The 12,193-nt window shown below is 41.7% G+C and overlaps 1 protein-coding gene across 1 annotated transcript in view; it reads left to right on the forward strand.

The window, feature by feature from the left end:
• DCDC2 (doublecortin domain containing 2) overlaps positions 1 to 12,193 on the forward strand; it is a 130,388-nt gene that overhangs the window by 16,018 nt on the left and 102,177 nt on the right. The window contains exon 3 of the mRNA XM_077809096.1: positions 7,675 to 7,689. Within this exon, the coding sequence (XP_077665222.1) occupies positions 7,675 to 7,689 (15 nt within the window). The remainder of the gene's footprint in view (positions 1 to 7,674; positions 7,690 to 12,193) is intronic.

Here is a 12,193-nt window from a genome sequence, read left to right on the forward strand (position 1 = left end):
AGGCCATTGCTGATCATATTATTATATTTGTCCTTAAAAGCTAATAAATTTTTTTCTAAACAGCAACAACCTTCAATTGTCTTATCCACTGATCAGTTTTTGACATGGATTTCATGGCAAGCTGTGAGACTGTTTATTGTTATCATTATTTGTATTATAATATCTTTTTGTTGTGTGTATTTTAAAAAGGCATTTACAGGAACATAAGAAAATTGCATGTCATTATATACTGGTGCATAGAGAGGGAGAAGTACACAAACTCATAGTGTAGGGTTTGCAAAAAGAAAAGGAGTACTTGTGGCACCTTAGAGACTGACCGAAAGCTTATGCTCAAATAAATTGGTTAGTCTCTGAGGTGCCACAAGTACTCCTTTTCTTTTTGCAAATACAGACTAACATGGCTGTTACTCTGAAACCTGTCATAGTGTAGGGTTTGTGTATGGTGTAGGTAGATGTGTAGTAGGTTGGGGAAGAATCTTTCTGCCCAGGTATTATTATGTGCGTGGATGGATGGGCATGTCCTGTCTGGGTGAGGTAATGTGGTTTTAATTCTGGGCTGTTACCATTTGTCCTTGTCTCTTATATGTTATAAGTGGAATACTGGCTAGAGCCCAGTGATCTTCAGACAGTCCCGAGGACTTTCAGATTCCATCTGGGATTTATTTCATCCCGTTAATTTCTTGTATTTCATAGACTCATAGATTTTAAGGCCAGAAAGGACCATCTAGTCTGACCTCCTGCACATCACAGACCATAGAACCTCACCCGCTCACACCTGTGATAGGCCCATAACCTCTGGCTGAGTTACTGAAGTCCTCAGATCTTGATTTAAAGACTTCAAGTTACAGAGAATCCACCATTTACTCTAGTTCAAACCGGCAAGTGACCTGTGCCCCATGCTGCACAGCTCAGTTGTAGGTTCTAGTTTTGTCAGCCATAGTGTAATGATGCATTCTCTTTCAGTAGCTCTTAATATTCTGAACAAGTATCACTCTTTGTCGTTATGGACATTTGGAGGTGTGTCCATCAGGACATAATAGTTTGAGGTTTTGATTGAAATATATGTCAAAAGAATTTCTGTGAGCTTTCATGTGTGTGACCAGAATGTGTGGGTCTGTGGGCAGGTCCAGAAGATGTGTGTGTGGTGACCAATTTGCCCACATCTTATCCAGCAGAGGTTAGTAATTGCTAGAGTGCAGAAGAAGCATTTGATATCTTTCCACTGGAATTCTCTCCAAAGCACAATGAGGCGGTATGTGTATAGGTATTTTGGAGGATGTCTGCCATTCTCTGTGGTATTCTGGAATCCTGGATCCCATTTTTCATTTATATGTTGTGACTTAATTATTTCAGAATCACTAAGGGCTACATAAAGTTTGACAATTCATTCTCTGGACCTACCTTCCTGAGCCTTTTCAGTGCCTCTTTCAGAGTAGACAGTCGTGATATTACAATATGTCTTCCTGGTCTGCACTGGTCTATAAGTAGTGTTTGTAACTGGATGAATTTGTAATAATTTGATTTTGGGAGCTGGTATTGGGAGCTCAGTTCTCATCTGATTAATTTCTTAATGCTGTGTAGACTTTTGTTATGACATATTGTATAAATTGATATGAAATATACTTGTCATAAATTCCAGTATTCGTGCTTTCTCTACTTATTGGAAGTTTTGTATTTAGGATTACCTGAGAAATAGTTCCTACACCTAACCACTGAGAAAAAGTTCCTGTTATGTAGAGACTGTGAGTGGGATGTTGATCTGGTTCTTAGATTTTTAGCCATTGATCACTGAGAATTAATTCCCATTTCTTCGGTAGAGGAAACATATTGATAAGGACTTCTGAAAACAGCTGAGCAATGGTTGAAATATCCCATTTTTCGGTGCTCTCAGAATGCAGCTGAAGATGGGATCGCCTCTGCCAGGCCGAACTAATCCTCACGGAAGCAAGGTTTTCCTGATTTTTAGAAATAAGCCATCATAGCTCCTGTTATAAAAATAGCATACACAAAATATTGCTGTATGCTTGGAAGCAATTTAATTGTATGCATGATGTCCATTCATACTGCCATATAAATATGCCAGATAAGACTCTTTAAGTGTTCTTTATTGCTCCACATCTAAAAAGCTTGATTTCTTTCACAATTTGCTTCAGGGGCTGAGTATGGAATTCCTCATTTTCTGAAGCAGGATATAATTAACTGTATTAAAATGTTGCTGCTGGTATCGCATTCAGTATGAAATTGTCAAAATATAGGGTATAGATGCCAAAGTTTTGATTTAGCTTTCTATCCATGACTGGGTAAAGCTGGCAAATGAAACATTTGATATGTTTGTTAAACCTCTGGAACATCTTTATAGGTTAAATTTTGCATGGCATTGTTTGGTAGTTGGTATCCTGGTAACGTAATTAGCACAGCAAGACATACAAACATAGTTACTATTCCAAGTGTTCATAATCAAACTAATACCAGTAGGAATCAGTATGGAATTGATCAGATGGTATCTTTTGGTTTGTACATACTGCTAATTAGGATTATGTAGTTTGGAAAGCTAATCATTCTGCAGCCACGTGCATTAGCAGTGCATATGGAAGAGCTGATCTTCATTTTTATAATTCCATGTACCTTTGTAATGACCTTACTTATGGACTGGTCCAAAGCCCTCTGAAATCAACAGAAAGACTCCCACTGACTTAAATGGGCTTGGATCAAGCCCTTGGAGATTTTAGGTTTTGTATTGGGTTTAAAATAAGGGTAGCTAATTAGTATCTTCTAGGTAAATTAATGTGGCTGATGTTTTCAAGGCAGAGAACTATACTTTCCTTTTTTGGGGTCCAGTCCTGCAGTCTTTAATGAAGTACAACTCCAGTTGCTGCATGTACATTATAAATACTGGCATTTTCTGTAAGCAGCATTGCCTTCCCCAAGTGTTCAAAAATCACAAATCCTTGACACTGGATTAAAAATCAAGAGATATAAAATAATACATTTTTAAAAAAAATTTTAAAAATTTGCTTTCTTGTTTTTGAACCTTTATGGTTCACATCTTCAAGCTTTTCTCTGCAGCCTTGGGTTACAAAGACCTTTCTTTTATCTTAAATGAAGCTCAAATCTGAGGGTGTCAGAAGTGAAAAGGGTGAGTCAGTAAATACACTTTGTAGAAGGCACCCCCAGTCTGTCCATTCATTTTGAATGAGGAGAAAAATCTGAGTGAAGTTGCTGAGCCCCTTTCTCATAACAGACCCTCCCCATGTACTAGTTTCTGATGAGGTTTCACCAGGTGATTATCTAGATTATTATTTAAGCACCCACAGTGAACTTGATGGTGGACAAGACAGACATGAAATCAGATCCTCAGCTGATGTAAATCAGTATAACTATATTGAAGCCAATGAAGCTACCCTGGTATATGCCAGTTGAAGATCTGGCCCATAATCTCTGCCTTGAGGAGTTTACAATGATGCATGTTGAATATAATAGAATTTTCCCTCCAGAACTTGCATACATGGGGCCAGATACGCCCACACAGGCACAGAGGGTACAAATGACAATGCCCTTCTATTGACATAGGCAGCTGCTGTGGAGTAAGATTTACTCTGGAGCTGAGCAGGAGACAGGGGAGCCTTCTTTATGGTTTTTGGTGGAAGAGGGCAGCTTTAAATGCTTTTGGGGTCTCTCCAGGAGCCTTGCTGTCAGAGGCTGCGTGGAAGATTTGCTGAATCAGCAAATACATATTGGCCTGGTACTGCCTCTTTCCTGCTCAGCTATGCTCAATATGGATTGTGCTGGTTGACAGGAGAGAAGATTGTGTGTAAGCTGCCTGTCAAGGTTCCTCCCCCACTCTGAACTCTAGGGTATAGATGTGGGGACCTGCATGAAAAACCTCCTAAGCTTATCTTTACCAGCTTAGGTCAAAACTTCCCCAAGGTACACAATATTCCACCCTTTGTCCTTGGATTGGCCGCTACCACCACCAAACTAATACTGGTTACTGGGGAAGAGCTGTTTGGACGCGTCTTTCCCCCCAAAATACTTCCCAAAACCTTGCACCCCACTTCCTGGGCAAGGTTTGGTAAAAAGCCTCACCAATTTGCCTAGGTGACTACAGACCCAGACCCTTGGACCTTAAGAACAATGAACAATCCTCCCAACACTTGCACCCCCCCTTTCCTGGGAAATGTTGGATAAAAAGCCTCACCAATTTGCATAGGTGACCACAGACCCAAACCCTTGGATCTGAGAACAATGAAAAAGCATTCAGTTTTCTTACAAGAAGACTTTTAATAAAAATAGAAGTAAATAGAAATAAAGAAATCCCCCCTGTAAAATCAGGATGGTAGATACCTCACAGGGTAATTAGATTCAAAACATAGAGAACCCCTCTAGGCAAAACCTTAAGTTACAAAAAAGATACACAGACAGAAATAGTTATTCTATTCAGCACAGTTCTTTTCTCAGCCATTTAAAGAAATCATAATCTAACACGTACCTAGCTAGATTACTTACTAAAAGTTCTAAGACTCCATTCCTGGTCTATCCCCGGCCAAGACAGAATATAGACAGACACACAGACTCTTTGTTTCTCTCCCTCCTCCCAGCTTTTTAAAGTATCTTGTCTCCTCATTGGTTATTTTGGTCAGGTGCCAGCGAGGTTACCTTTAGCTTCTTAACCCTTTACAGGTGAGAGGAGCTTTCCCCTGGCCAGGAGGGATTTCCAAGGGGTTTACCCTTCCCTTTATATTTATGACACTGCCAAATGCCAGACCATCCATGGAAGCCGAGAGAACCCAGTGAGTTAATATGGTCCATGGATGTTAAGGGTATCTTTAAAAAAAGAAAAGGAGTACTTGTGGCACCTTAGAGACTAACCAATTTATTTGAGCATGAGCTTTCATGAGCTACAGCTCACTTCATCGGATGCATACCGTGGAAACTGCAGCAGACATTATATACACAGAGATCATGAAACAATACCTCCTCCCACCCCACTGTCCTGCTGGTAATAGCTTATCTAAAGTGATCATCAAGTTGGGCCATTTCCAGCACAAATCCAGGTTTTCTCACCCTCCACCCCCCCACACACAAACTCACTCTCCTGCTGGTAATAGCCCATCCAAAGTGACAACTCTCTTCACAATGTGCACGATAATCAAGGTGGGCCATTTCCTGCACAAATCCAGGTTCTCTCACCCCCTCAAAGGGTATCTTTGTAGAGCTAAAACAACGAGGAGTCCTAATGAGTCCTAGAGACTAACAAATTTATTTGGGCATCAGCTTTCGTGGGCTAAAACCCCTGTGGCCCACAAAAGCTTATGCCCAAATAAATTTGTTAGTCTCTAAGGTGCCACAAGGACTCGTGGTTGTTTTTACTGATACAGACTAACATGGCTATCACTCTGAAATTTGTAGCGCTAGGTTTCAGAGTGGTAGCCATGTTATTCTGTATCAGCAAAAACAACGAGGAGTCCTTGTGGCACCATAGAGACTAACAAATTTATTAGGGCATATTATCATTGGTTTTGTACAGCTAGCAGCTCTAGACATCTCTAGGAGTACTTTATTTCCACGCCAATAGAGGTGGGCCTCTAGCTAAAGATAAAGAAATTGTGGCCAGGTCCATGTGGCTTTGCACCATCCAGTGATGTAATACAGCCATAAACCCAGTTTAATCGGTCGGTCACTGCTTTGGATCAGTGGAATGGTACAAAACATTTAGAACATGCTGATGAATCTGGTCCTATATCTTTAAGAAGCATACATAAAGAACACCAGTAATAAAAATCTTATATTTATGTGGTGGATAAAATGGTTTCATGTGCTGTGATAGCTTTTAAAATAAAATAAAATAAAATAAAATAAAGGTGACATTTATCTTTTCTTTCTTTGCTTTTGACCATTGAACTGTGAACCTACTTTCATTTGCATCACAAGCTTTGAACATCTAGGATGATGTATGTTAATGGGGTTTTGGTTCTTTTGACCCCAGCTCTGCCCTTAGGGAATGCAAACATTTGTTCTCAATTTTCCAGGGGTTAACAAACTGGCCATTGTAACAAACTGGCCAAACCATGGCTCATTATATGAGCTGATAAGTTTGGTATGCAACACTGTGTTGAAATCTTTCAAATTTCAAAAGGTTTAGCTATATAGTAACATGAGTAATGTAACAGACAGTAGTTTTGCCATAGATATATAGTAATACTTACTGCAGTAGCAGTGGGCCAGATCCTTTGCTCCTATAAATTGGAATAGCTCTATCAACTTTAATAAGCTACACTGATTTACACCAGCTGAGAATCTGGATAAAAGAATGGCTTTTTGCTGCCAACCAGAATGGCTTTATACATACATGCGGATATGTGAAGGAAGGCTTGAAGCTGTTCAGGTCAACCCCTTTGCTGGGCTGTTGGTTTTGAATAGGACAAGGCAGCAGGCCAGATTAGTCATGCCATGTTTTAGCTAGAGATTAAATGAATTCCATCAGTGTAGCAATCAGTTGAGGTGCTGCCAGACTTTCATCCTTTGGCATGGATTTCAGATTGCAGATGTGCGGTCATGTTTGGTACTTGCTGGAAGGAGAAGACAAGCTAAGAAGAGTGCTTTCATTCTATTTTTAACTTTCCTCAAGACGACAAAAGTCACCTAGATTTTAGTCTCAATCAATCTTTCTAATGTACCAGACGCAGTTCTCCCCGCCCCGCAATCCACTGCTTCTCATGTCTGATTAAATATTGGCATGTGCCACCACAGAATACAGTGATAACAGTATGTAATCAACTGCGTAATTTTCAAGCATTAAGAGCTTAATTCCGCAAAGAGTTTAGCACCTTCTGTAAAGTCCTGTATACGCTCAGCCCAGTAGAAGTTTAAGTACTTTGCTAGACTGGGGCCTAAGTTTCTTATTTGTAACTAGAAAGTCCTCTCTTTGTGTGGGAAAGGGGAGAGGGAAAGTGACGTCATACAATGTACCATTCATAGATTCTAAAACTATAAATATGGTAATCAACAAATAAGCTTACATTTTAATTAGCACAAACAGGAAAGAGAAATATACGATTTGCTATATCTTTGGTTTTATGGCTCTGGTTGTGAGAAACACAGCTGTAGCAAGCATAGGTCTGATCCCAGTGTAGACAGAGTCTTCTGTTGATTCAAATGTCACTCTTAGGTACTTCTTTCTTTACGCTGTAATGGTAATACACACTCATTAAAGTCTTCGAATGTGTCTGTGAGTCCCAAGCCAATATAGGCTGCTCCTGCAGTGTGGCTGAAAGTCTTCATACCAGTAACTGTACTCAATTGTGATTTCAGCTTGAGGCATTGAATTGCGTACTGCTCGGGTTGCCTGAATGATGTGGTGCTATTGCAGGCTTCACTTTCACAAGTGGTGCTCAACCCTGTGTTGTCAATTTTCATTTTCATGAGCACTAAATTCATCATTAACATAGTTCTAATGCTAGCGTTAAACTAATGCTTCAGTCCTTCACCTTCAAGAGCACAAGATCACTCTCTGTTAAAACGTAAAAGCCAAAATAAACTTAGAAAGTGTTTTTATGCTGCATTTTTGTCTGATAGATAGAAACTTGTTTATGTTTATTATAGATCATTTGATTGTATATATGAGTTAATTATTTAATTGCTAAACATATTGTTTTTTTTTTTTTTTGCCAACAGTTAACGGTGGAAGATGTAAGTACAAATATTAGCTAGCAGTGTGTATGTATATATTGTTGCCAGATTTTGTGAATATTTAACAAATACCTGTAAGGACTATATTATAAGGATAAATGATATATAGAATGTTTGTTAAAGAATGACAATAATTTTTACTGATCATGTTTTTATTAGAAGTTTAATGCACATGCTGGTTGGGATTTTCAAAGAGGTTTAAGGGAGTTAGGCACCCTATTCCACTGAAATGAATGGGATTTAGGCATTTACTTGCATAGAAATCCCAGCCTTAGTACCCTAGGTTTTGCTATGAGCCTCAGTCATGCTGCAAAAAGTAAGGATGAAAGTTTGGCTCAAAGATACACACCTTAGAGGCCTCAGAATCAGTGTTCTGTGAATGCTTGAATTTCAGAAGCCATGACCACCTGGGGTTGTGATCTCATCAGATTTCAGAACCTAAGCTGAGTTGGGTTTAGTTCAGAGGTGGGCAAACTACAGCCTGCGGGCCACATCTGGCCTGCGGGACTGTTCTGCCTGGCCCCTGAGCTCCTGGCCCGGGAGTTGAGCCCCTGGCCCCTCCCCTGCTGTTCCCCCTCCCCGGCAGCCTCACCGCACCGCTGGCGCAATGCTCTGGGCGGCGTGCTGCAAGTTTCTGGGGCAGCGCAGCTGCAGAGCCTGGCCTGACCCAGTGCTCTGTGCTGCGCGGTGCATGACTGGCTCCAGCCGGGTGGCGCGGCTGCCTGTCCTGGTGCAGCTGTGCCGCCAGCCACCGGTGCTCCAGGCAGCGTGGTAAGGGGGGCAGGGAGCTGGAGTGGGGGGTTGGATAGAGGGCAGGGGAGTTCGGTGGGTGGGCAGGGGCCGGGGGTGTGGATAGGGGTCAGGGCAGTCAGAGGACGGGGAACAGGGGTGTTGAATGGGGGCAGAGGGTCCGGGGGTGGTCAGGAAGGAGAGGGGGTTGGATGTGGCAGTGGGGGGCAGTTAGGGGTGGGAGCTCCGGGAGTGGTCAGGGGACAGAGAGCAGGGGTGGTGGATGGGGCAGGGGTTCTGGGGGGGCCGTCAGGGGGCGAGAAGCAATTTTCACCAGGTGGTAGGTGGAAACTGCCTTGAAATGGCCCATTTGAAACAAATTGAGGGAACTTGGATATGAAAGTATAAGAGGGCTAGATTCTCATGGAAGTCAATAAAACTATGCCGATTAAAGTGAAATTAAACTACCTTAGAGGATTTAGGTTCTAGTGGTGCTGGCTTCTTAACATAAGTGCAAATATTTACCCAAGGCTGTACTTGGGTTAATAGGTAACTTTGTAGCCCCAGAGGGGTCAGACTATTCCAGACACTATGCCATTTTCGTCTCTCCTACAAAGGAAATATGAGCACATCAATGTATGCCTTAAAATTTCTTAGTCATACACTGAACCAGATACACAAACACTGAGCCAGATATTCAGCTGGTGTAAATTGGCATAGCTTCATTGACTTCATGGAACTGCATTGTTTTACACCAGCTGAGCACCCAGCTTCTTATTTATGTGTTTTGCGTATTTAAAATATATTGCTCTCTCAGAAAATACAGCTCTTTTCATACCTAGAGATAGCTTAGCAATGGCTAGGCAGAAGTCAGTGTAAGGTGTGAACTGGTAACTGTTAAGACTGTGCTGTTGGGGAAATGTGAAACAGAAAAGCAAAGTAAATGAGAGAAATGTGGATATGAGGCTTTAAGTGTCTGTAGTGCTACATACATTGTGCTTTGTTTAAAATGGTAGCACTGTAGTGAGCGTGCTTGTATGACTACATACTTACCGGCTTGAAAACTTATGGTGTGCAAAACTCAGGTGCAGAACTCCGTAGTATTTCAGCTAGCATTTCTTTTTGTGGTTTATTCTTTTCTCCTATCTTTCTCCTGTACCGATTCCACATATACAGAGCCAGATTGTGCTTGATCTTTGGGCATGTGCAGTGTGTGGAGCTGGGTGCAAAGAGTCTTTCCTGCCTTTTGCCACCAGGGTAAGGCATAATTGTAGTGGTGACCTTGATGGGGTAGCCACCCCAAAGAGGGTAGGGGAAGACCTGCCCCTTCCAGACCTGCCAATGCTGCATAAGTGTCCACATAAGGGTGAGGGAGAAACCCAGGAGCAATGCAGCAGGTCTGTTCCCATTGTACAGTGGGGAATGCCAAAGGGACTCCCTATAGAGCAGTGGTTCCCAAACTTGGTTCGCGGCTTGTTCAGGCTAAGCCCCTGGTGGGCCAAGAGACACTTTGTTTACTTGGAGCGTCCGCAGGAACGGCCACTTGCAGATCCCAGTGGCCACGGTTCGCCGTTCCCGGCCAATGGGAGCTGTGGGAAGCGGTGCGATCCGTGCCACCGCTTCCTGCAGCTCCCATTGGCCAGGAATTGCGAACCACGGCCACTGGGAGCTGTGAGTAGCAGGGCTTTGGAGCAGAGCCCGGAGCTGGAGCGTGGAGCAGCAGGTTTTTGCCTGGAGCTGGAGCGGAGCCGGAGCACAGCTCCAAAGCCCTGGTGAGCAGCCGTACCTGCGGACACTTAGGTAAACAAAGTGTCTTGCGGCCCCCCAAGGGCTTACCCTGAACAAGCCATGAACCAAGTTTCAGAACCACTGCTATAGAGCAATGCATTTCTGCTCTGCCCCCGAAAAGGTCCAGTGCTTGTTAGACACAATCTGGGTCACTTTGTGCAATATTTCGATCACTAAAGCTTCTATTCTGTGTACTATGGCAAATATTATGTGCAGTTAGAGTGGGTTAATATTGCTCTGGGAACCTTAACATTTTCTACTTTCTGATTTTTGTGTGTGGACTTAAACTGTCAACCTTTAATGTTGTGCTAATGTAGCTTTTTTGCCATTAATATAAGGCACATTTGGTTTTATCAGATGTGCAGAACGGTGTAGGTTTTATTTTGATCTTACTTGTGTCATGTTTGGAGTAAAAAGAAAAAATATAATGGCTCTGCCCAAACTGTTCCCATCTTGCATTCCCTAATGATTTGCTCATTTAAAAATGGGGCTATCTTGTTTTCTAGATAGACCAGAGAAGGCTGCTGGGAATATAAATGGCTCTTTGTTTAAAGGGTAACCCAAAAGACAAACATGCAGGCTGAAGCCATAGTGTCTATTATTGGCAGAAATACAAACCTTTCAATAATAAATGAGCCCTTAGCAGTTGTCACTCTGCATCTGTCCTCAGGGGCCAAGTGCAACAACATAGTGGCCTACTGAGGAACTTGGCTAGAAATTAATGGTTTCATCAGCTTGCAGAAACAACTACAGTAATTAATTGGACACACTAGGGAATAACCTAAATGGCTTGTTCTTTGTGATTAGAGAGCACTTCTTTAACTAGCTCTCCAACGAAGTGTGGGTCACTGAAATCTGGGTGCAACAAAGTACTCTATATTGAAGAATGTGGTTTTGGTAGGTTATTTAATGTTTGCAGTATATATATGATGTTAATGGGCCCAATCATATAGTTCTTGCCTGCAGAAACTTTCATTAACGTAGATGGGAGGCTGTGAGTGCCTGTCAGTTGCAGGAGTCAGCCCTGAAAATGTTGAACAGCCTTTAGAAAAGGTGTGTAGGTGTTACATGATGGGAAGGGTTTGGTGTGATGAGGGGAAACAAGCTGATGGAAGTGGATACACTCAGTTTTTTGTTTCTTAAAATCTAAATAATAAATATATGTTCTTAAATAGTTTCAGCTTTTTTAGCAAGTGAATAGCTTACACCTGTGCTTAGCTTGCATCTCATCATAAGTAGTATTAACTGTTAAAAGCATTCACCAATAAGTTTTTGAAGCTTTTAAGGTTAAATCTTTAGACTTGTTGCATGGAATGTTAGCCACTCAGCTCTCATTAATGGTCAAGGAATTGTGCTGTTAAAGCCTTGAATGTACAGTTGGGACTGTAACCTTGGGAAATGTTTTCAAAGTTGGCTTGCAAAATTGCACCTGCAAAATGATTGTGCATGCGCACAGTTCTCATTTATGTTCAGAACTAGGGTAAACGTGTAATTACCCCATTGTTGGAAAGTCAAAAGTCATAGATGCAATACCTAGGGCCTTTGAAAAAATGACCTCTAATGTCCATTGAAAGGAATCAGTCTATAAAGATTTTTTTTTAAATACACTCACTTCAGAAAGCTTAAGTACTTTCTGTGCTGTTTTTTTGTACCTTTGTAGTTTTGAACTTCTAGCTGAAGGTCAAATGGGATCACTGGGTTAATTTCATTAAAAAGAAAGAAGAAACTTTAATATGCATCCATGTTTTGGGATGTAAAGGCAGTGGATAGCCAATACTAAAAGTGAATGATTTCATAATATAAGGCCAGAGGACTACACATAGGAGAGTCTGTTCATGCTGATGTGCCTGGGGGAGGTATCCACTTCCGGGAGGCAGTATGAATTAGTGGATAGAGCATTGGACTGGCACTCAGGAGACTTAGATTCTGTTCCTGGCTCTGCCAGAGGTGTGCTTGATGGTGCTGGGCAAATCACTTCACCTATCTG

The sequence above is a fragment of the Eretmochelys imbricata genome, chromosome 2 (assembly GCF_965152235.1).
Source record: "Eretmochelys imbricata isolate rEreImb1 chromosome 2, rEreImb1.hap1, whole genome shotgun sequence".
Lineage (NCBI taxonomy): Eukaryota > Metazoa > Chordata > Testudines > Cheloniidae > Eretmochelys > Eretmochelys imbricata.